Here is a 25,757-nt window from a genome sequence, read left to right as displayed (position 1 = left end):
ATTAAATATATTTATAATTAATATATTAAAATATATGTATAATTAAAATTAAATTAATTACATTAAATTAAAAATACATACATATATATTTTTAATGATTTTTTTAACTTTTTTTTTTTTACTGATTTTTTTTTACTTTCCAGTCAGATAAATTCTCAAAGGATAAAAGCCAAATCTGTCTTAAAAGTGTAGTAATTCAAGCTGATTAGTTTGGTTTTAGTACAAGACTGCTGGATCTACTTACTCTTTTCTGATGCCAATGGAGATTGTTAAACTGAATATGTAGCAATAAAATTGAATTCTTCATGATTTATTCATTTAGTTAAGAAATGTATTTGTAATTGTCCAGTGGCAAAGGTCAAACAAGAAAAGATCAGTACCAGAACCCACCAAGAAGTTTTCAAGGCACAATTATTTCCCATTCTTATTTCTTGCTTTATATACATACATGTCATTTTTCCTATTATTAATGTAAAAGTTGACATTTATTTAACATTCACTATATGACAGGGAAGTGATTCCTGTGGATTCTTACATGTAATATTTTGTACAACTTTAGGAGGGAGTCCATACTATTACCATCAGTAACAGATGGGACAACTTGGCACAAAGAAGTAATTTGTCCAAAGACATATAGCTAATAAATGGTAGAATCAGTATTTGAACTCAGGCAGTTCAATTATGGAGATCATGTTCTTAAGGACCACACTACTCATTGAAGAGGGAGAAAAGAGCTCCACCACAGGGGGGTAGGAGGGAAAGACTATTGAGAGTATTTTCAAAAGGTCATCTACCTGTCTAATGCAAGTCTCTTTTGTACTGAGAACAACTGAACCCTGATTATACTATATTTCTCATAGACTTTTCCTTATTTCATATTTTGACATGCACGTATTATTTAAACATATAAATGCAAATGATTTTCCTCTTCTTTGTCTTCAGGATTCCTGATTCAGGATGGTGCTCTGGGGTCTTGTGAAAATAAATACTGTGGTTTGGGAAGGCACTGTGTCATCAGCAGAGAGACAGGGCAACCAGAATGTGCCTGTATGGACATTTGCAAGAGACACTATAAACCTGTGTGTGGATCTGATGGAGAATTTTATGAAAACCACTGTGAGGTGCATAGAGCTGCTTGCCTGAAAAAGCAAAAGATTACCATTGTTCACAACGAAGACTGCTTCTTTAAAGGTAAATACAGGGTGAACCTAAAGTGTCACCTTCTATTCCTTTCCTTCTCTCAACTACTGCCTTTAAGTTTAAACTGTAGCATGATTTCATATCAGCAAGTATTTAAAAAGAGAAAGAAAAAAATGTGAGTTTAATTACATCAATAAGCAGTAAGTATATAGAAATGTACATGGACACAATTCTGAATCTCAATTACGAGTACAAAGTTGGCCAAAATATGACTCAAATTTAATATAGCTTTCAGCATTGCACCATATGGCTTCCCAATCATGGCAGTTATCTTAGGACACAGGGAGGCCAATTCAGCCAACAGGCCAAATCTACCCAGTGAAAAGCACCTGGAGTGGAATTGAGTGAATAGTGAATGCCAAGCCATGCTGGGATAACATCTCATTTCTTCCTGATTAAAAACGATGGGTTTCAGTTTGCACCACATAATTTGGGTTAGATGGAACCCGTAAATGTCCATTGAAATAACCCTGAAGAACTCTGCTAAATTTACATAGTAAATGTGGGATTACAACAACCTAAAACCTAAAAATATTGGTATTTATTTTCATGGTACCCAAAACCACTGGTTACTGTTTATGAAAAAGTATTGCTGAATTAGTAATTTTAGAAATTATTTTAATGTGCTATATAAGTACATAAATCATTGAACATTTCTAATGTTATTTATTCATAAGCCTATTTTGTCTTTATGTTCTTAAGTCTATTATGTCTTATGACTGGAGAAAATATTTGCTTATTTATAGTCAAAACTCAGACTGAAATTCTGAGATGTTAAATATACAGAACATTCGAATAGGTTGGTGATCAACCTGATTTCTAATCTTCACTTGGTTCCCATCCCATTTTTTCAAAACTTTCCTCAAGTTTATTTACACCTAAGACTTTTCTGATATTAAGCAAAATGGTTAAAAACTTTCCTTTCTCAAACATGGTAGAATAAATAAAATATTATTTCCAAGGTGATAATAAAATGATATACAGAGCTTTTCAAATGATATAAGGTGAAATACTCTGTAGTCAGTGTGGCTACTAGAAGCCCATTGATATAATTGAAGTAAAATGTTAATAGTTTCTTTACGACCGTGAACTAGGTGCACCTTGAATTCATGCACAGAGTATTTTATGATATCATGTTCTCTTCTTGTACAGAAAGAATAGCATATGTTTTGGTTTCAAGTTCAATTTATTCCCTTCTTCTATCAAATCTATTTTACAATTAACTAAAATTAATTCTATTAGCAATGTGCTTTAAAATTCATGGAAGAGTATGTGTGTGTGTGTGTGTGTGTGTGTGTGTGTGTGTGTGTTTATTCTGTTATTTCGACCTAAGATGGTACGGTAACAATATTGCTGTGCCACTGATGCATGACATCATACAACTATATACATAATATTCTATTAAGGTAATTTAGATACATTCTCAAAATGAGGTTTTGTCCAACTGACACCCAGCAATCAGTTATGTGAAAACATGATATTAGATATCATGAGAAAAAAACACTTGGTATATTCTAATGTTCAACTTTATTGCTGGGTACTTAGGCATAATATAAGTCAATGTGTATATCAGCACAGACATAGATGAACTGGATATAGCTAGGAATCTTTTCTGCCCTATGAGTTCACAAAACAATGGTTTGAAAAACTTTTGTCTTTCAGACTTATACTGAGTATATTTATCAAATTTATTGATTTTTTTCAAAAGACTTTCTCATCATATGTAAGTCAAAATGCTTCTTTAACTAATTACACCTAGTATTAAAATTTCATTAGGGGCGGCTGGGTGGCTCAGTGGGTTAAAGCCTCTGCCTTCAGCTCAGGTCATGACTCCCAGCGTTCTGGGATCGAGTCCTGCATTGGGCTCCCTGCTCACCAGGGAGCCTGCTTCCTCCTCTCTCTCTGCCTGCCTCTCTGCCTACTTGTGATCTGTGTCTGTCAAGTAAATAAATAAAATCTTTAAAAAAATTTTCATTTATATTATCTGGGTTAATTACCAAGGGTTTATGCATTACTCGGGTCTCAGAATTTGTGTCTTTGGATTATTTATTTTGGGATTTTGCCTAACACACGTATACCTCACAAGAGGAATTTATTTCAGCAGAAAGGAACTAAGTGATGTACAACCAAACAATAAGTTACCTGTCTTACTGGTGTGCAGTTGACCAAGTTTAAGGTGCAAAACAAGATTCATGACAGCTAAATGCCTGACATGGTTAGTTGTCATGGCCCAAATTAATCCTTATGATTATGAACTTTATTTTCCGTAGAATTTCTGCAATTATATAATGGCCCAAAGGAAGAAGCAAATTAAAATATTAAGTTCAAGAACTGCTAAAAACCTATGTTTAATTAGATATTTAATAGAAAAAAAAAACAAACTAAATAACAGGAATGAGTTTTCCTCCAAAAAAATTTTTGTTTTTAGATCTAATAAAAGATAATTATGCAAACCTTAGAATAAGAGTCAACAAACAAGAAACTAATGGCCAAACTCAGGTTACAGTCCACTTTTTTTAAAACAATGTGTTATTGGAACAGAGCCTCAGCTATTTATTTAGGAATTTCCTTTGGATGTTTTTGCAAAATGAAAGGAGATTTGAGTATTTATAACAGAGATAGTATGGTCTGCAAAGCATAAAAAACATTTTGTCTGGATCTTCCCATAAAAAGTTTGTTAACATCTGCTATAAAAGATTACCAGTGCCTTAAAATTAATTTTTAAAAATACTGAAAGTTCTTCTCTATGTCTTCGTGGTTGTGGTGTTAAATATAGGGACCTACTCATGTGTTACATTACATTAAACTCATGTCCACACACAAATGATTACATATAAAACAGGAAATCTGAGTAAGATCAGTGGGTAGTGTTAAAGATAATATCCTGGTTATGATATTGCACTAAAGTTTTCAAAATCTTACTATTGGTAGAAACTGGGTAAAGAGTACATAGAATCTCTATTATTTCTTACAACCTCATATGACTCTACAGTTATCTCAAAATAAAAAGAGTTTAATAAGAAAAACTACTGAAAATATGAGCAAATAAGATAATTTTAAAGAAAGTGCGGTTTACATTATTCATTAATTATTTCAACTTTAAGGTTAAGTCCTATTTTACATATCAAATTTATCAGGTTAATGTTTGTCATTTATATTACACTTATTAAAATGAGTTATATCTATATAATCATGTTTATGATTATATTAAAATTAAGATTAGAGCTCAAGTTAGGGAGATTTATATCTATATTTACTTTTGCATCTTTATATCTATGAATATATCTATACCTACAACTGTATCTATTTCTCTCCCTTCTACTGTATGTGTTAAATATCTAAATACCTCAGTAGTGTGCTTAGCACTTGCTATTACTAACTCTTAAATAGAGACAATGATTCACTAAGAATTTTCTTTAGTGATTTATGATATGTGGAACCATAAATAAAACATATAATAGATCTAAGAATATAGCATCTTTAAATTCATTTCTATTCACATTTCTGTGATTACAAAGAAACTGACTATAATAGGATATAGAATATTACAGTATTTTTTTACTGGCACCAAAAACTTTAAGATGATACTTGGCGTATGTTGGGGAGGAAAAAAGTTTTTCTATATTCCTATTCTTCTGGCTGGCCTAATAATCAAATTGACATGAGACAGGTAAGAGGAGAAAAATAAATTCAATTACATATACATGGGGACCCATAAGAAAATGAGACTCATTGACAGGGAACTGAGGTTTATATGCGTCCTGAAGTAAGAAGAGGGTAAGGGTCTGGGACTTCAAACTGGAGAAGACAATCCACAGGGAGATGGAAGAGCAGAAGTTTGGTCAACAAATGTTTGCTATGTCTTGCTCAGAAGTTTTCCTTATGTTACCAAAAAAACAAAAACAAACAAAAACTTCTATAATAAATACTACTGGTACACGCCGCCTTATCTCAATTCTTTTACGCAGCTGAGGGGAGGAGGGGACCAAAAAGGTCTTCATGGGTCTGTAGGGCCTTTGTTGTCTTCAAATAAGATTGTCTGGAAATAATCCTTATGCCAAAGTGACACATTCTGAGGTGAACTGTACTGAACCCCATCACATAGCATAAAACATTCTATTTTTGTGTAAGGCCGAGCTGTTCCTTGTGATAGCAGTTTTGGCTTAAAGTCATTTCCTATCCCCACTCTACCCCCAAAGGGCTTCTCGCTTCTGCAATTCATGTCATTAATAACAAGTATAATTTTCTCTTACCCTTACTCTGGGTCTATCTATCTTACACAGCAGAATTTATTTACTCAGACAACAGGTATAAGCTAGAGTAAGAAACTCAAGATATAACTTGTGCCAAAATGAGTAAGGAATTAAACCTTTTATGAGAAAGTCAATTGAACAGAAACCCTTTTGCCATTTACTGTGCTGAGAATAAAACTGCCATAAAAGCAAATGTTCTGTGCCCTTAAATGTGCATCACAAACAATAACAACTTGGGAAATATGGTTTTTACGGCTATGTGTGCACTATTTGAATGAGATCTGACATTGTGTTCTTTTTCTTTGGTATGATTTGGAGAGACATTCATATTCCATTTTTTAATTGGTTCTTTTACCTGATTTTTTTTTTTTTAAGACAGGATTCCAGAACTTGAGCTAGAAAATTAGGCTGCCGATGATACAATGCTATTTTAAAATATAACTGTAATTATTTTGTTAAAACACATGGGATTTTAGATTACCTTTTCTTTTTTTGAAGGAAGGCTTTGTAAAGTTTCTATTTTATGTTTGTCTTTTATGCCATTTCATGAAAAATAGTAACCTTGATAAATATTTAAACTGTGGAAAGCAACACCTAGATATGTGTTTCTTTGCTTTGGTTTGGGTTTTGGGCAGTATTAGCCAAGTGAAACTGCAGGATGGTAGTGAAATTAATGAATTGGACGACTACAAATTAATGAATTGGACGACTACAAATTGGTTAAGACCATAACATACACACAGATGCTCTAGATCTCTTGAATGCCCTCAGCACAGACAACATCAAACCAATTTGATTAATCCCCGGAATTGGGGTAGATTTACAGTGAAACTTTCTGAATTTGGTGTTATGAAATTGACTGAGTTGTGTTTCACTTTCAAAATTTATCTCACATTTAACATTTAATTAAAGTTAATATAGCTTTGTTGCTGCTCTAATCAAAATGTGAAATACAGAATTCTGTGCATTGCTCATTATATCTGTAGAAATCATTGTAATGTGTACACTCAGAAAGTTACCATTTGTTATTAAAATAATACCAAATGCTTATTTCTCCTCTAATTTTTGAAAATTCTATAAATGACTCTGTAGACATTGGGAATTTTTGGGATTTTTATATTTAAAAATTTATTTTTAAATAGTTTTATAGATAGTGGATAAATGAGATTTTACATATAATATGAAAATGATCTAAAAGAAAGAGATTTGGATATTGACTACTTAACAAATACATTAAAAAATATTATCAGAAAGAAAGAGAGAGAATATAGGTGATAATAATAGTAATTTGATTATTATTTATTTCAAAACACTGTCACAGTGTTTATTATTATTAGTGTTTTTTTATTGTTCCATCATAATAACAAGCCAGTGTACTATAAAGAAGGTGAGATTAAGACTTTAAAAATAGCCTGCAAAACACTTGCATAGCAAGTTAATGCTACTTTCTTAAGAACCAAGGGATTCTGTCTTCTTTAGTGCATGTATGCTCCAAATATTTTGCTGAAATATATACCATGATATCTTACTTGCCTAAGATTTTTAAAACTTTACTTTTAATAGTGATTTCCATGAACATGTGACATTATTTAGAAACATTCTTGCTCACTGTGGTATTTTGAAGGATTAAGTAACACATTTGATATAGTTCTTAGCCAACTGAAGAACATAGTAACAGATAATAATTATTTAAGACTGTAACTTTTATACAATAACTGTGAACATTTGATTGCAATAAATTCTCAAATTTGAAACTGTAAAGACACATATATTTTCTTTTAGGCTTATATTAGTTTATAATCTTACATCAAAAGACTCTGGTTGAATTACTATATTATTGAATTTGCCAGGTTATAACAGGTTAATTAAGGTAGTAAATTTCTGATTGTAGGTAAGACTACTTAAAGAAAAAATAACTTGAGTTTAGAAATATATTTATTATTAATTTCTTGGTTGACATTTGAAGAGTTATCTTATAATAACCTTCCTCATAGATTTTGTTTAGGCTGATTTTGCTTATCTTATGCTATAAATAGAATATCTATTAGATAGGTGACAATGTTATTTTACTCCCCTACCCTCTTCAAAACCAAAACTTTAGAAATTAAGTGCATTTTTTGATGCATTTAATTTTTACCAAAATTTCCCTTTTGTTTGCTGTTATAAGAATTTAATTTAACATTAAAAAACTTGGATAGTTTTGTTTTTATATATTTTCATGTGATATAATTTTTCTTCAGTTTAAAGCTATAGAATAAATATTTTAGTTTAACATTTTAGTGTTAAACTAAGCACTTTCAGGTGCAGGTAGATGGACCTATTTTATGATGTAAAAGTTGTTCTTATCTGGTTGCATATGTATATATGCACATACATTCAAATGTACAGATGCAACCAGATAAGAGCATGTTTTCATGTTTTCTATGATTATATGAACATTCCATTAGTAGCTATAAGCACAATATTCAATAATGACAAAAAATGAAACATTTTAACCTTTTATTAGTTCAAATAATTTTTCTTCTATCTTGAGACTGTTTAAATATTTTATCAGTCATTACCAGTCACTGACACCTTCACTTACAATGTTTATTTTCTCAGTATCGTATTTTCAAATGCAGAATGTGACATTTCTGTACCTTACCAAGTGAAGAACATTTTTTACAACCATTATTTTTGTAATGCAATTAAAAATCTTCTCTTTAATATTTCTGTGCAAAATAGGATGATGGAAAACTTTCCATTGATTACATTCAGCATATAAAATTGGGGATAAAATGTTCTAGAAAATGCAACTGAAAATTTTTCTCTATTAGGCTGATTTATATTTCACTTTTAAAATCCTTTCCGAGTGGGTGGTGTCTGGGTGGCTCAGCCAACTAAGTGTCCAACTCCTGATTTTTGCTCAGGTCATGATCTCAGGGTCATAAGATTGAGCCCTGTATTATGCTTTGCACTGGATGCGGAGTCTGGTTAAGATTCTTTCTCTCCCCTCCTTTATTCCTCCCCTGCATACTCTCTCTGTCTCATAAATAAATAGATAAATAGATTTAAAAAAAGGTGAATAAATAAATAAAATTCTTTCTGAGGAGTGTCTTTAGGTATTTTAGAGGACATTTAAAAAACCTATTAATAATGAAAATTTTAAACCAAATGGGAAAAATGAGAAGCTTTGCCTATGGTTATCCAGATAATTACGTGAAAAAAATATTTGGAGGGAATCACATTGAAGAAAGGAGATTTGGCGTTTTCCAGCACAATGTAAGGCATAGGTAATTAATGATGTTGCTCTTTTGATAACTGGTTAAGGAAAGTGTAAGGAATTTCAATTAATAAAAAATATAATTAATTTAATGCGGGTAATATGCAATTTGTTTTTAGTTCATAGCCACCATCATCTGGCTATAAATTACTTAGCAGACTCATGGTTACAATAGAGGGTGGTGTGTACTCAGACAAATGAGAAGCATTTCATGTGTTCCTCTATGTGATAATCACTTTAAAGACTTGTTCCTATATGTTTCTTTGATCAATATATGAATTTCCAATGATTTGTAGAACGTCTCTCTAAAAGTCTCCCACCAAAATCTAGACATGAGTTGTGATTACATTTTGTCAGTATTTTTTTCCTCTTGATGATAGGTAAAGAGATTTGGATGAGAATTCATTAGTACAGAAAAGTAAGGTGTAAATTAAGCAAGCAATTAATATCTAGTGGTAGTTACCCAAAAGAGAGATAGATGAGGGTAGTTTGAATCAAGATGACCGCAGTGCCATTGGCAGTACAAAGTTGTCTGGCTAGCTGTGAAGTGGGCATGGAGTTTATGGGAATTAAGAAAAAACAAGCTAACCTAAAAAAAGAAAATTTGAGGAGTCATTTGTGGAAATGTGAAACACTGGGGGACTCACACTTTTGAAAGTGGATGTGAGGGGAAAATGGATACACATACATATGCATTTAAGGTTAGTTAAATTTAAATCCCTTTTAGACAAGCAAGGAAAATGCCATTTATTCGGTGGAATATGAGTCAGGAAATCAAAGGAAAATTTGGAGGAAGATATGTACATATAGGATTTATTAGTATACTAATAAAGAGACAAGGTAAAGGACTCCGTAGTTGAGATAAACTAGAGACGGAGTGCACACTGGGAAGCAAAGAGTGCAGGGATGGAAGTCTGTTGTAATTCAACCTTCAGGGGTCAGAAGATGGAGAAAGGTAAACCAGACATATACATAGTCTGCAATGATAGGGGTGGGAAATCAGGAGAGTATAGATATATAGAAACTAATTAAGAAAGTGTTTCATGGAGGACAGAATAATTAGCTGAATTAATGTTGGTGAAATCAGGTATGATGGAAATTAGGAAATGACCATTGATTTAGTTAACTTGGTTAAGAAAGTCTGTAAAAGAAAATAGGAGCCGAGAAAGTAAGATAGCAAGCACTTTCCAGAAAGCTCTAAAGAGGAGCAGATACATATAGTGATCAGGAGAAAGAGACATGTGGATAGGAATAAGGGAACAGAAAGGGAGAAATTTCATAGGGCAAGAGAAAGTGGAGGTAGCTGTCACAACAGAAGCATTGACTAGGCCAGAGAGAATGGGCTCCAATGGACAAAGGTTATATTTGACTTTAGATGAGAGCTTGGAGTCTTCATTCATTAAACAGACAAGGATTGGAAAACTAAGTACTTCTAGGTTGTGGTAGACGGACCTATTTTATGATGTAAAAGTTGATCTTATTTGGTTGCATATGTGTATATGCACATACATTCAAATGTACAGATGCAACCAGATAAGAACACATTATGTCTTATATATTTCACTATTTCAAATATATTTCATATATTTTTTATATGAAATAAGAAATGAAGCATCAGTTGAAAGTGACAGAGGAAAAGGTTTTGGAGATTTGAGAAAAACGAACAAAAGAGTTCGTGAAAAAAATAAACAAAGACAACAGGAGAAGAAAGATTTCTAGCAGCTTTGAAGAACTGCATATCTCTGCTCATAAATTTAAAGAGTAGTCTTTTGTGGTTGTGTACTTTTCTACAAATATAGTCAGGTTCTTAGATTAAGGCATTGAACAGATGAAAAATTAGGTTTAATCAGAATTTTTTTCACCCAGGAAAAAATTATACATAAGAGTCCAAAGTCATATTTTCCATATGGGGCAGTATGATAATGTTTCAGGGGCAGTATGATTATGTTATCTCTGCTCTTTTTTGTATACCTCCTCTAGTATCCAGAAATCTCCTGGTGGGTATCTTTTGCCTAAGCTTGCATATAGGTGAGAATGAATTTCCTGACCACTTCTACATTCTGGAAATTGTATCACATATTTTGGCTTAACTTCCTTATGCTAACATTCAGTTTACATCTGTGACTCTTGGTCAAAATTTCCAGTAATGGAATCTGTTTAAACTAGTTAGCCAAGTCATACCTTTCCATGATCTTTGGAAAGGATATAGGCCTATAATAGCTATTTTATTTCAATGACTCTCTACCTCTCTGATCAATTAACAGTCACTGTGATGGGCATGAAAACAAGATATTTACAACTGTATCTATCTATATCATCTATATCTTTATTTTTGGAAATCTATATTTTTGGAAAAAAAGAGGGACAATTGGAAGGTAATTCTCTGAAATAGTGTGGGTGGGAAATTACCTTGAAACATATCTAACATAAGATCACTTTATTATTAATTCTGTATGTCAGTGTTTTTGATGGTGGAAACTACTTTATTTAGCTAAGCAAATCATTTGAAAATTTGAGGCGGCTCAAAATTTTCTACATAATGTTTCTACATTTGAACATATTCAATTTAACTATTCAAGCTGCCAATAATGTTGGAATATAGACTAATTTAATGTGGATATTTCTGGGGTTGTTGACATTAAATTCATTTTTGAAATCTTTTTCCTAAAAGAAGATGAAAGTGTTACTAAAAATTCAGAAAGATGCATGAGCATTTGATGAATTTAATTGATTATTAGTGTAATTAATCGAAAGGAACAATATTACATGTGCTTGATTTTTAAAAATGCTCAAAATTTTACATACTTGTCAAAAGACTTTAGATAATAATAATATAAAATATCTGTAGAAATGAAATATATATATATACACACACACACACACGCACACATACACACACACACACACACACACACACACACCATGGATTGGTATGTATGAGCAAATATGATTCTTTTAGCCATTCACAGTGATTATATATTGACATGTAATCCTGTGGCAGACCCACTCTTAATGCTGTGTCCAAAATGTAGATGACAAAGTTGTTACTTTTACTACCTGGGTGGGATGAGCAGCTAGACAAATCAATTAATGACCAATGGCGATTTCCATCATTTCTGGACTCATGAGGTTAGATTAACATCTATATCTAATATTCAAGTACATGAAATTATTCTGTGTCAGAACAATCCCATTTGCCTTTTGTTTAAGTGAAACATTTTTTCCCCCCTCATAGAGTATATGTGCCACATTACATTCAATTGTCTATGGTCATTTAGGGGTTTTTATGTTTTGTTTTGTTTTGTTTTGTTTTTCCCCTTGGCAGTTTATTCAGTATGCAGGCCAAGTTAAAAGAGAGATCAGGGATCCCTGAGAAATGTATTCAGCAAGAAATAAGAATCAAATTAAAAAAAAAACAATGACAGAGAAGTCTGAACTCAAAAGGAATGTATGGAGAGCTCATTTTGCCTTCTCATCCTGTATGTTAACTCCTGCAGCTTCCGAAGTACTGCATATGGTTCTAATTGGCAGACAGTGTTTCTTTATAAGCATTTACATCTTCAGCCCAAGTTCGCTCTCACAACCTAGAAGATACTGGCCATTCACTCTACTTTCAGAAAAGAGATGATATCAAGTAAGGTGTAGTAATATAGTATACCCTGAGCTTAATGGATGCCTATAAAAACCCAGAGAACCTAATGCTGCATATGTAGTACATGGCTTATGTTGACTAAGGGAATATTTCCAGGAGGACAAAGACATTTGGGGCTATTTATTGACATTTTATCTCTGGTCATTAGACCTTTATCTGCTCCCAAACAAGCATAGAATATTAACTCTAGAACTCTAGCTTTGAGGCAGAGTTTTTTTTTTTTTTTTTTAAAGATTTTTTATTTATTTGACAGAGATCACAAGTAGGCAGAGAGGCAGGCAGAGAGAGAGAGAGAAGAGGAAGCAGGCTCCCCGCAGAGCAGAGAGCCCGATGTGGGGCTCAATCCCAGGACCCTGGGATCATGACCTGAGCTGAAGGCAGAGGCTTTAACCCACTGAGCCACCCAGGCGCCCCTGAGGCAGAGTTTTTATGCCTTATCAAAACTCATCATTTCTTTTGTGTATCCCCACATTAACATATTTCCAAAGTGAACACATGTGCATAAATTAATTATATAAGAAAAAATGACTCTTGTTTAATTTTCACTCAAAAAACACTGATAGGTCCGCAACTACTGCACTTTTAGTGAAACACAAAGGAACCTGTAGGTTGGTATAGGATGTGTTTTCCAGTATCCAGAATAATAACTATGGCATTTAGCTGTGATGACAGTCTACAAAACATAAGAGTAGGATTTGGGGGTTTAATTAAATTTATGTCAAAATTACTTTCAAATCTGGGGGAAAAATATGCTTGAATAATACAGCACATGTTTTGGCCTTTAAAAATTTTAACAAGTGGAAACATTTACATGACACATTGGCACAATCTCCATAGCTCAGAAGCAGCTAGTGTACAGCATAGCAACAGTTTTGTTCATTAGTTCCATGGTAAACACACACACCGACTCCTGTATAAATTTGTCAGGGCTGTGTCTACCTCCACAGGAAGTAACAGGCACGGAAGTGAGTTTCATCTCCACATATCAATAAATATATGAAAGAAATATTATGCCATGCCCTTTCTATGTAATTCTAATTATTTCAACATCAGAATACCACAACAAACAAACAAACAAATAAATATCTTATTTGGACAACCAGACATGATACAGCAAACAATAGGGAGGAGAAGCTTACTATATTTGACCCCAGGTTATCTTAAATATTTAGAAAATTTACTTGTGGATACAGAAAACATTTTGTTACTCAAAGCCTCTTGTCACCCTATCCTTGCCAGTCCTCCTCGCCTTCCAGCCCAAAGGATTCCACTGTTCTCTGAGACTTGAAACCAGGGGCCCTGACAAGGAAAAAAAAAAAAAAAAAAAAGTTATTACACTGGCTTTTGGAAGAGTCAAAGACATCAACCCCATTTATAACCCAATCTCCTGACCCTTTTCATAAGAAAAGGTCAGAAGGAACAAACTGTTAAATTAATAGAAAACAGTCTCTATTCCATCCTTATTTCCAATCAAATTAAAGTGAGTGGATCAATTTGAGCTAGAGCCTTTAGCTGTTTCAAGGATGTATCTTCTTACGAAAGTGCTTAACCTGAATTCCTTTGTTTTTGTCATTCTACTGTTGTGATTTTTCCTATCCTCGATCAGCATAGTCTCATTACTTCCTATTGTCACTGACTGCTAAGAATAAAGAAGAAAAAGATAGTTATCATTAATGGTATCAGTGAGCATTCCTAGGGTATGACTTGGCTGGTTTCTTGTAATTTTCTTGGGCCACTTAAGCACATGTTCTCCTCAAGACACTCAAGTCTTTTTTTCTACTCTTCTATCACAGAATTTCTGTCTTTTATATTCACTCAGGAGTTTGGAATTTTGATTCTTTGAACTTATCTCAGGTCTGCACATGTTGGGCTCTAATTTCAGAGTTCATATGGCAACATCACAGGTTAAAACATTGTCCAAACGCAGGTTCCCTGGAAACTTTCCATCTCAGCCACGTTCTGGATTAAAAAAGAAAGCCTCTCTCACAAACCTCTCCATTCCTCCTCTTCTGCTTGGTTGTGTTTTAAAGGTCCAGTGTCCTCTGAAGTCAGTAAATCTCAACCAGGACACTACTTGTCCACTTCATCAGGGTGTTCTCCTTTTGAACATCAGTGGTAAAGGTTATGACTTTCATTCTTACCCACCCGTACATCCTCAGTGTCTCACATCAACAGAGAAAACAGTGTTTTGTGGGGGATTTTCTTCTTTTTTTCCTTCACATGTTCACTAATTTTGATTATAATCCTCTTTCAAAATAAATGTGGCTTTTGAGCTTTGTATTCATATTTTAAAAAGAGGCCACTCAAGGGTCTTTTTCCTGATTACAGAACCTCTGTGACTGGTAGCAGCATCTCTAGGTAAACACATGAAGTTCAAGTATTTCTGACCCAGTACCTATTATACATGAAGTTTCATTACAGATAGATTTTATTGTCTACCACATTTGTCTATGATAATTATATATATAAGTTAAACAATATTTTTAATTTTAAAGGAGCTACAATGTAAAAGAACATATCCTATAAAATGAAAATTACTTAGCAAAATGATCATTTTCTCTTAATTTATTATAAAGTGAATTTTTATATATCAAGTTTTTTAAGGGACGATGTCACCCGACTGCCTGTGATTGTAATAGACATATAATAAATTTGTAACAGGAGACAGGAATTAAGTTATTCAAGTATAAATTGAGAAATAAAAGCTATATGTACTTATATACACATTTATATGAAATTATAAAATGTATAGTAATATTGTTAAAATCTTTATTGTTCCACATTTATAACAATAGAACAGTAACTTTTTCAAAGACTGCCATCCACGTATACTGATATGTCTCAATGCTTGACTGGCTGAGGATCCAGTGATTTTTTAACATGAAATATCAAATTAAATGAGCAGGTATGTTAACATTGATATTAACACTCAAGCCATTATTTTTTTTTATGGGGTGAAAATGTGTGTGTAATTCATGGGATTTTTTGTTGTCTTTGGTTTTCTAAGACTAACATATAGTCATCCTTCACTGGTCTGAGTTTCTGTGAATACTAAACATGCCCTCAGCTCTTTAAAATAAAAAGAACTTTAGGAATGCCTGGGTGTCTCAGTTGGTTAAGTGTTCACCTTCGGCTCAGGTCATGATCCCTGGGTCCTGGTATGGAGTCCCATATTGGACTCCCTGCCCAGCGGGGATCCTGCTTCACCCTCTGCCTACTGCTCCCCTTGCTTGTACTCTCTATCTCTGATAAACAAACAACAAACAAATAAAAATCTTAAAAATAAGATTTAAAAATGCTGGTGGAATTTTGATTGGGATGGCGTTGAAAGTATAGATTGCTCTGGACATTATAGACATTTTAACAATGTTTATTTTTCCAATCCATGAGCATGCAATGCTTTTCCATCTTTTTGTGTCTTTCTCAATTTCTTTCATGAGTGTTCTGTAGTTCCTCGAGTACAGATCCATTACCTCTTTCATTAGCTTTATTCCAAGGTATCTTATGGTTCTTGGTGCTATAGTAAATGGAATCAATTCTCTAATTTCCCTTTCTATATTTTCATTGTTAGTGTATAAGAAAGCAAATGATTTCTGTGCATTGATTTTGTATCCTGTCACATTACTGTATCCTGCCACATACTTGCTGTATGAGTTCTAGTAATTTGTTTGGAATCAGAAAAGAGCATGAATCACTAAGGAAATATTGAAAAAGGAAAACAAAGCTGGGTATATCACGTTGCCTGATTTCAAATTTTACTACAAAGCTATGATCACCAAGACAGCATGGTACTGGCACAAAAACAGACACATAAACCAGTGAAGCACAGTAGAGAACCCAGATATGGACCCTCAACTCTATGGTCAAATAATCTTTGACAAAGCAGGAAAAAATATACAGTGGAAAAGACAGTCACTTCAACAAATGGTGCTGGGAAAATTGGACAGCTATGTATAGAAGAATGAAACTCAACCATTCTCTCACCATATACAAACTCGAAATGGATGAAAGACCTCAATGTGAGGCAGGACTATATCAAAATCCTAGAGGATAACATAGGCAGTAACCTGTTTGACATCAGCCACAGCAACTTCTTTCAAGGCACATCTCCAAGGGCAAAGGAAACAAAAGCAAAAATGAACTTTTGGAACTTCATCAAGATCAAAAGCTTCTGCACAACAAAAGAAACAATCAACAGAACAAAGAAGCAACCTTCAGAATGGGAGAAGATATTCACAAATGACACTACAGACAAAGGGCTGATATCCAAGATCTATAACGAACTCCTCAAACTCAACACCCAAAAAAAACAGATAATTATGTCAAAAAATGGGCAGAAGACATAAACCAACACTTCTCCAAAGAAGACATACAAATGGCTAACAAACACATGAAAATATGTTCATCATCATTAGCCATCAGGGAAATTCTAAACAAACGACACTGAGATACCACCTTATCCCCGTAAGAATGGCCAAAATTAACAGGACAGGAAACAACAAGTGTTGGAGAGGATGTGGAGAAAGGGGAACCCTCTTACACTATTGTTGGGAATGCAAGTTGGTGCAGCCACTTTGGAAAACAGTGTGGATATTCCTTAAGAAATTAAAAATAAATCTACCCTATGACCCTGCAATTGCACTACTGGGTATTTACCCCAAAGATACAGACATAGTGAAAAGAAGGGCCATCTGTACTCCAATGTTCATAGCAGCAATGGCCACAGTCACCAAACTGTGGAAGGAGCCAAGATGCCCTTCAACAGAGGAATGGATAAAGAAAATATGGTCCATATATACAATGGAATATTGTGCCTCCATCAGAAAGGATGAATATCCAACTTTTGTATCAACATGGACAGCATTAGGGGAGGTTATGCTGAGTGAAATAGGTCAAGCAGAGAAAGTCAATTATCATAGGGTTTCACTTACTTGCGGAGCGTAAGGAATTACATGGAGGATATGAAGAGAAGGAAAGGAAAAGTGAATTGGGGTAAATGGGAGGAGACAAAACATGAGTGACTACGGACTCTGAGGAACAAACTGAGGATTTTGGAGAGGAGAGAGTTGGGGGGTATGGATAAGCCTGGTGGTGTGTATTAAAGAGGGCGCGTATTGCATGGAGCACTGGGTGTGGTACATAAACAATGAATCTTGGAACACTGAAAAAAAAATAAAATTAAGATGTTAAGAAAAAGATTTAGAAAAATAAATAAAAAAATTAAAAATAATTTTATATAAATTGAACACTGCTTTGCATGAATTATTTAAAATAAAGTTTTAACAAATTTTCTTATTCTGCAAAAAAGAAGAAAGAGATATTTTAAGTAATTGGCTCTCAGCACTTGCACAAATTAAATTGTGAGCCAATTTAAGAATGATCCTCTTGAATCCTTCACTGTGTTAAGGAAAAATCATCATATTCATGTTGTACACCTGTAATTTCATGCTAAGATTGATACTGAACTGCCAAGTCCTGTGAGTTTAAAAGTGACAGAATTGGGGCCTCTGGGTGGCTCAGTCGATGGGACATCTGATTCTTGATTTCTGCTCAGGTCATGATCTCAGGGTCATGAGATCTAGACCTGTATCAGCCTCCATGCTCACAGACTGCTTGAGATTCTCTCTCTCCTTCTCCCTCTGCCCCTCCCCCATCATGCATGAATGAATAAATAAATAGGGAAAATCTTTGAAAAATAAAAGTGATAGAATTCATCAGGATTTTGTCTGCTTATGAATCTAAGTTAACAGGTATGGAAATTGTAATGGAAGTTGAGAAAACTTATTTCTTGAAGTTTTAGAATTTGAGACTATCAACAAAAGTGAGCATTTTTTTTCGTATAGAACTTTTCTTATGCACATTAGGGTATTGAGGAAATTTTTCTTTTTCTTGACTTTTTTCTCCAAAAATTTGGTCTGAGTTTGTCTAGCAATACTGTTTCTATCATTGTCATAAAGTTCTCTTTCACATTCTGCTATCTTTACATGATTGAGGCAAAGATTGATGACTTGGAAGATAAATGAAGGGCCCAGAATAACACTTTAAGGGTCTGTGTGGCCAAGACATGCAGGGTCCGAATTTTAGTTAGCGATTGATACATGCATGTTAGGATTTTGGGGGAAAAAAGACAAAGTATGCTTTGAGAAAATGTACATACTATTTCCCAAAGAGAGACTTCTTGCCTATAGGTACCCACCCCTCCCCACACACGCCCCATGCCCTCAGTAAAACACTAATGTCTACTTTGGGGGGAAATCCACTGTGACATCAATAATTGAGTGATCTGGCTTTTGATAAGAATTTAAGAATATTGAGGTATTTTGCTTAAAATTCATGATGTGTGACTGTAGTTGTTAAAAAAAAAAACACATTCTACTAATGGTTTATTATAGTAACAACAAGGATGTTTTAATCCATTGTAACTAAAATGGAGTAGGAGTAAAGAAAAACTAAATGAAAGGATGGTTTCACATAATCATAATTGAGGAAATGAATAAAAAAACGTTTCTCATTTTTCTTATTTTTATGGGACAAAGGTGTAACAGCTTTTGAGGGGTTTAGAAAAAGAAAGTTCTTAAAAATTATCTCTTTATGCCAGAAGGAAATGAAAATTATGGTTGAATAGAACACTTGGGAGCAGTCACATCAATACTGTCTTTTAAAATTGTTAAAAGTGCTGGCACATAAAATAGGAGGGAAAGTTATAGAAGACTTAATAATCTGATCAAAAGGAAAAAAAATGAATGAACTACATGAAAAAAAAATGTTAGAGCTTGGGATTTGATATCCTGTAGGAATAACACCTATTAAAACCATCACAATAAAAATCCTGAAAAGGTGTTTAATATAGTCTACTGTCAACTCTCACTAGGGTGAGTAGCCTGACTTTGCTGATTAATTAGACCTCACCGTTCAAACATCTCAAAGCAGTTATCAAAATCTTAATATTGGTGGGCAAGCTAGCAAAATGTAAGAGAGCAGATATGAGAGTAGCAAGGATTAAGTATATTCACAAAATGTATTCTTTTGGAAATACAAATTTCTTTTGGAAAAAGAAAACCTTTATGCATTAATCCTTTCATCCACACTTTAATAAGACACAAATTCATTGAAGATGAAGAAAAAAAAAAAGAATCACTGTTACATTTAGATTTAGCCTTATTGCCTTTATCTATTTTTTAAATAGGCATATGTTCCTTCCCTGACCATTTAAATATTATGTATTAAAAAAGTCTCTACCACTGTAGCACACAGAGAAAAATAATTTGGCTAAGGCTTATTAACACATGAAACATGTCTATGGGATTCTCCGTCTTCTCTTAGTGGACTTGAATAATTATTTATCAGATTAGATATCATATGATTTTATATATCAAATGGATTTTACAGAGTGTCTTTTAGGTAGGTACAATAATCATTAAACTTATTAAAAGCTAGGCAAAATACTGTCGTGGATAATTTATAATTGGTAACCATGTTAAGTTGGTAGGTATTTTAAAGGACTGAGAACAATTAAATTTATCAGAGTACATGTAACAGAGGATATATAAATTTAGAAACTAAAGATAAGACTGGAAATATTCCACATATATACTCATCTTTAGTGGGGGTAATTTATGTAAACCTAGTCTTACCCTAGGTTTTTATTTTCCTAATTACATACCCATTTCAAAGACCAGAATAAAATTTATAAAATACAAAATTATGTTACTCTCTCTCTTAAAACACCCCAAATGCATTTTGATACTTCAAACAAAATACAATGGCTTAGCCACAATGTAGAAGGTTTCATGTGATCTGATCAATACCCATATCAATGCCCATCCTCTTTTAGAAGTTTTTCTTTCTTTTTTTTTTTTTTTAAGATTTTATTTATTTGACAAACAGAGATCACAAGTAGGCAGAGAGGCAGGCAGAGAGAGAGGAAGGGAAGCAGACTCCTTGCCGAGCAGAGAGCCCGATGCAGGGCTTAATCCCCGGACTGTGGGATCATGACCTGAGCCCAAGGCAGAGGCTTTAAGCCACTGAGCCACCCAGGCACCCCTAGAAGTCTTTCTAAATGCTTACTCATTTCAGCCTTCAAATCTATTTTCATTGACACTAAAACACAGCAAGCTCATTCCTATCTAAGAACCTTTACATTTCCCATTTTTGGACTACTGATAATATTCTTCCTCAGATCAGTGCGTGGCTCATTCCCTTATTCCATTCAGCTCTCATATACCACCTCCTCACAGGATGCTCTTTATAAAATACCTTTGATACATTCTTCAAAATACATTAAGTGTTCTGACTTAATTTTTAAAATACAACCATTTTAAGTATGCATTTGAAACTTTGCCAGAAATGTGACTATCAATTTACATCTTCTTTTTTTTGGCAGGCTTCACTACTAAAATATAATCTCAGTGAGGGTAGGGACATCTTTCTTGTAGATCATCTATGACAAGTCTAGAATTGAGAGAGTCACTCAGTTAATATGTGATGAATGAAGGAATGAAGGAATGAATGAACACATATTCAAAACTATCCCTTCAGATGTCTTTAATAATGATAATAAAAGTGGTATAGGAAAACTGTGACAGATTGTGAATAAATGACTGACTGACTTCTAAAGAGTTAAATAGCACAGATAGTATTGAACATATCTAACTATTCCTATGATCTTCTTATAATTGAGAATTGTGCTAACTCATCACAAAGAACCAGACAAATACCACAGTTCTGTTTTGAGTATATTTGCATCTTCTGAAGTTTCAAGGTATACACAGATACCTTTAGCAAGGCTCAGTGTCCACCCATTGCTATCCTTATTAAGGGTCTTCTGTTCTTTCTGAGAATTCATTTTTAGTCACTTTTTTTGGTGGTTCCTGCTATACCCTATGCTTCATTTATTATGTGGTTTTGTTCTGTGACTCTCCAAATGTGTCTTCTGTGGACAACATGACATGCTTGTTCAACTACTGTTTAAAGCTGAGATTTTCTAAACTCTCTCTATAGGCTCACTTTTGCATTCCTGGATTCAGAATTTGGTGGTAATGCTGTTAACACTTTTTTTTTTTAATGTGGAATTTCTTATTGGCAGGTAGCTTTGGTGTTTTTTGTTTTGTTTTGTTTTGTTTTGTTTTGTTCCCACAAAACTCTGGTTATACCAAAGAAGGGATTTACTTGTCTTTGGTTTATTTACCTATTGACATACACTGTCTGTTTTTCTGTTTTTATTTTTCCCCATGAACATGAAATTTCATGAAGTCAGAGACTTTTCTTTTTTTAATTTTTCATCAGTATGTCCTCAAACCCTTGAATAGTGTCTGACACACGGCAGATGTTCAATAAATAATCATTGGCTTGAGTAGCTAGATGAATAGGAAGAGAGAAGCTTCCTGGAAGTTCTACTGTGACTGGCAGAGAAATTTTAGGCCTTCTAATGACACCTATGTTTGAATGTATCTGTTAATAACAGCTTTCAGAATTGAAAGAAAAATCCAGTGGATTGGATTGAGCAAATAATATGAAATTTAGTGGTATATACAATTAAAATTGCATGAGTAGAATACAGCTGGATACAGGGGTTCTAATAATATCCTAGTGTGTCCACTGTCCATGTCCTGCCTCTGTTCTCCTCTGCATCAACTCTACCTGAGAGGCAGGAAGTAGACATCTCAGCAGACATTTTCTCATATGTCTACAGCACCTTGTGACTTTGTTTTTCCTAATTTCCTGTCCGATGGAAAGGTAGCTTCTCTTTCACATAAATTCCAATGAGAATGTCATAGTTGACAGCGTTGGGTTATATATTATCCCTGATTCTTTGCCTACCACCTCGTTCCCTATGCCAGGCATGCTTCAAACATTAAAGATGGAATTACTCCATCCAAAAGGTTGTAGAAGGGAGGAAGAGTATCTTCCTAAAAGAAAACTGTAGTGTAAGTGGCTGAAGAAAAGGGACAGAGATTGAGCAGTGATGGACACCTCAATCAAGGAGATAAGCAGGTGGCAAACAGTGTAAGAAAAGATGCTAGGGCGCCTGTGTGGCTCAGTGGGTTAAGCCTCTGCCTTCAGCTCAGGTTATGATCTCAGGGTGCTGGAATCAAGCCCCGCATCAGTCTCTCTGCTCAGCGGGGAGCCCACTTCCCCCCCTTCTCTGCCTTCCTCTCTGCTTACTTTTGATCTCTCTCTCTGTGTCAAATAAATAAAATCTTTAAAAAAAAAAGATGCTAAACATCATTTTTCATTTGGAAATTGCAAATATATATAACAAGTAGATACTAATACATGCCTATTTGAATGGCTAAAATAAATCAACAAATACACCCTCAAACTGACAAAATAACAATGGTGATTTGTTTCTAAAGGACTTGACATAAATTTGAATTCAACATAAAATAGAACCCTTTCAATTTGTTGCCACATAGTGACTTTTGTATTCTGTTAAAAAAATAATAAGAATTACACTTTACACTTGAGATCTTGTAGTAATTAAAATCTCAAGACTGAATTACACTTTCTTGCAATCTGAATATAAGAAGATTGAATTACTTTCTGTATCTGTGCAGGTAAGCGTAGACCTGATTTATTGCTGGTAATCGTATTCAATTGTAGATTCGCACTCTGAATATTCAAAATTTAAACACATCTTAATAATTGTTGAAAGTCTCCTGAGAACTATTATCTGATCTAAAAAAATAAGAAAGCATACTTTGGGTTGATAGATGTAGGTTTTAAAAACATAAATATGTAGACCAGCCAGAAATGTACCCTACTGTTACAATATCCAGTGCTTCAACATTTCAAACTCTCTGACCACAAATAGTTGACAGTTTGGCAGTTTCTTACAAAACTAAACATGCTCTTACCATATGACCTAGGTATTTGTCCACTTGAGTTGAAAACTTAAGTCCACAAAAACAACAAACGTTGCACACAAATATTTATAGGAGTTTTATTCACGGTTGCCTCAAACTGGAAGTAATCAAGATATCTTTTAATGGGCAAATGGATAGAGTACCATATCTTAATGATAAATGCATATATGCATATATAATATAAATATAAGATATGGATCAAAATTTTAATATATAATACTTATATTTGTTTCATATATTTTAATTATACAAATGATATATCTATACTATATAAAATGTTTATATGTTATATATACTTTTAACATGAATACCATAATATCAATAAAATACAATGAATATATATGATATATGCATATAAATAATGTATATTTATATATACACATAAATAAATTAAAAAAGCCACAAAAGGCTTGATGGAACCTTAAATGCATATTGTTAAGTTAAAAAGCTACACACTGTGTGATTCCAACCATATGACATTCTGAAAAAGGCAAAACTATTGAGACACTAAAAAGATTAATGTTTGTCAAGTACATAGAGATGAAAGGAGGAATAAATGGGGGAAACCAAGGGGATTTTTAGAGATTACATTATGCATTTACCAAAACCCGTAGAGCTGTACAACACAAATAGTGAACCTTAGTGTAAATTATAGACTTTGGTTAACAATAAAGTGTCGTTATCAGTTCATTAATTGTAACAGATACACTAAAATAAGGCCAGATGTTAATAATAGAAAAAATATAGGAGCTGTTGAGTAAAAGGATCTCTTTGCACTATGAAATTTCTCTGTAGACATCAACTTTTCTAAATATTTAGCCTATTAATTAAAACAACAATAACAACAGCTTTTCACTATAAGTTATAGGAATCTTACCACAAAGAACTTAGGAACCTTAGTTACACAGTGAATATAAACCAAAAAAATGAATGACTTACTTTTAAAAATATATATGCCATTTGAATATATATTACTTAGTAGTCCCCCAGTTACCTATTACAAATAAATTGAATGAAATATATAACTTATTCCTCCAATAATATGATTTCACAAAGAGTATAACCTAGTTGAATCCTAATGTTTGATGTTTTCCTTTTTTTAAAGATATTTAATTTTAACATATATTTACGACTTGGAAAAGTTTATTTTATATATATATATGTAAAAAGTATATATATATAAATAAAAAATTATTTTTCCTTAGGTGTTAGGATTCCATTGGCATGTGGAATCTTTTATCTATATATCTATATATCTATATTAATATATATATAAAAGATTCCACATGCCAATGGAATCCTTAACACCTAAGGAAAAAAAAAATATATATATATTATATATAAAAGATTCCACATGCCAATGGAATCCTTAACACCTAAGGAAAAATAATTAATATATTTCAGGGTGTAAAATTGATTGATGTTTTCACACTGGAATTAAACATGTAGAATATAAATATAGCACAATAAAATCTCTATCATCCAAAAAGTCTTAAGGGAATTAAAAAAAATACGGAATTATGTAGATGCCCGATTATCTAATTAAAGATTTTATTTATTTATTTGACAGACAGAAATTACAAATAGACAGAGAGGCAGAGAGAAAGAGGAGGAAGCAGGCTCCCCACGGAACAGAAAACCCGATGTGGGGCCCGATCCCAGGATCCTGGGATCATAACCTGAACCGAAGGCAGAGGCTTTAAACCACTGAGCCACCCAGGCACTCCCGCCCCTGATTATCTAATTAGAAAAGAATTGGTATTTTTTCAGGTTTAAGATTTTGAAATTCTCATGTTTTATCACCTTTTATGTAGCTGCAGCATTATTAGATGAAAACTCCATTATATATAATTATTAATATTTATTGTGAAAAGAAAACCAATTCTTAATATGATATAAAACAAAACAAAGATTTTACTTTTATCAGTTGCATTAAACTGCTTTAATACTAATTTGGGTATGTGGGCAGTGGGGTGGGAAACACCTCTCCAGCATTTAAATTAAAACTTTCATAAAACATTAATATATTAGTGAAGGTCAATTAGGAAAGTACTACCTGATAATCAAGGTTAACATGAACACTTTAGGAAATAATATTATCAGTTCTAAGCCTAAGAAATTGCTTATAGTTACCGTTTTCACCTACAAAACAATTTTGTTTGTTTCAGTTTAACTTGTAACATATCATTTTATCATTAAAGAATGAAATAGTTCAAGTAGCAAAACAATGAAGATGTCAAAAGATGTCTAAATTATTATTAGCAGTATCTTTGAGAGTTTAGCATTATTATTGAATTCAGAGGTCATTACAATATATCAAAAATATTGTCTAAACTGATATTTAATGATTATCTAGACACATACTGATACTATGTATCAACTGTATATTTCCATGACCATATAGATGGAGGGGGAAAATGCTTTTGTGATTACTCTTTTGTGATTCAGGTGGCTGTTCTGTGTCAGTGAGAAAGTACAATATTATTATATATCTAAGGGAAAATAATATAGGAAGAAAAGCAGTA

The 25,757-nt window shown here is 33.2% G+C and overlaps 1 protein-coding gene across 3 annotated transcripts in view; it reads left to right on the top strand.

The window, feature by feature from the left end:
* Positions 1-25,757, top strand: part of LOC111156442 (follistatin like 5) — a 764,534-nt gene that overhangs the window by 235,842 nt on the left and 502,935 nt on the right. For all 3 annotated transcript variants that reach the window (XM_022517356.1, XM_022517373.1, XM_022517364.1), the window contains one exon: positions 943-1,191. In XM_022517356.1, the coding sequence (XP_022373064.1) occupies positions 943-1,191 (249 nt within the window). The remainder of the gene's footprint in view (positions 1-942; positions 1,192-25,757) is intronic.

Source organism: Enhydra lutris, unplaced genomic scaffold, assembly GCF_002288905.1.
Source record: "Enhydra lutris kenyoni isolate GAN:26980312 unplaced genomic scaffold, ASM228890v2 scaffoldscaffold3, whole genome shotgun sequence".
NCBI lineage: Eukaryota > Metazoa > Chordata > Mammalia > Carnivora > Mustelidae > Enhydra > Enhydra lutris.
Note: the sequence above shows the minus strand (reverse complement) of the source record. Positions and strands in the feature narration are given on the sequence as shown.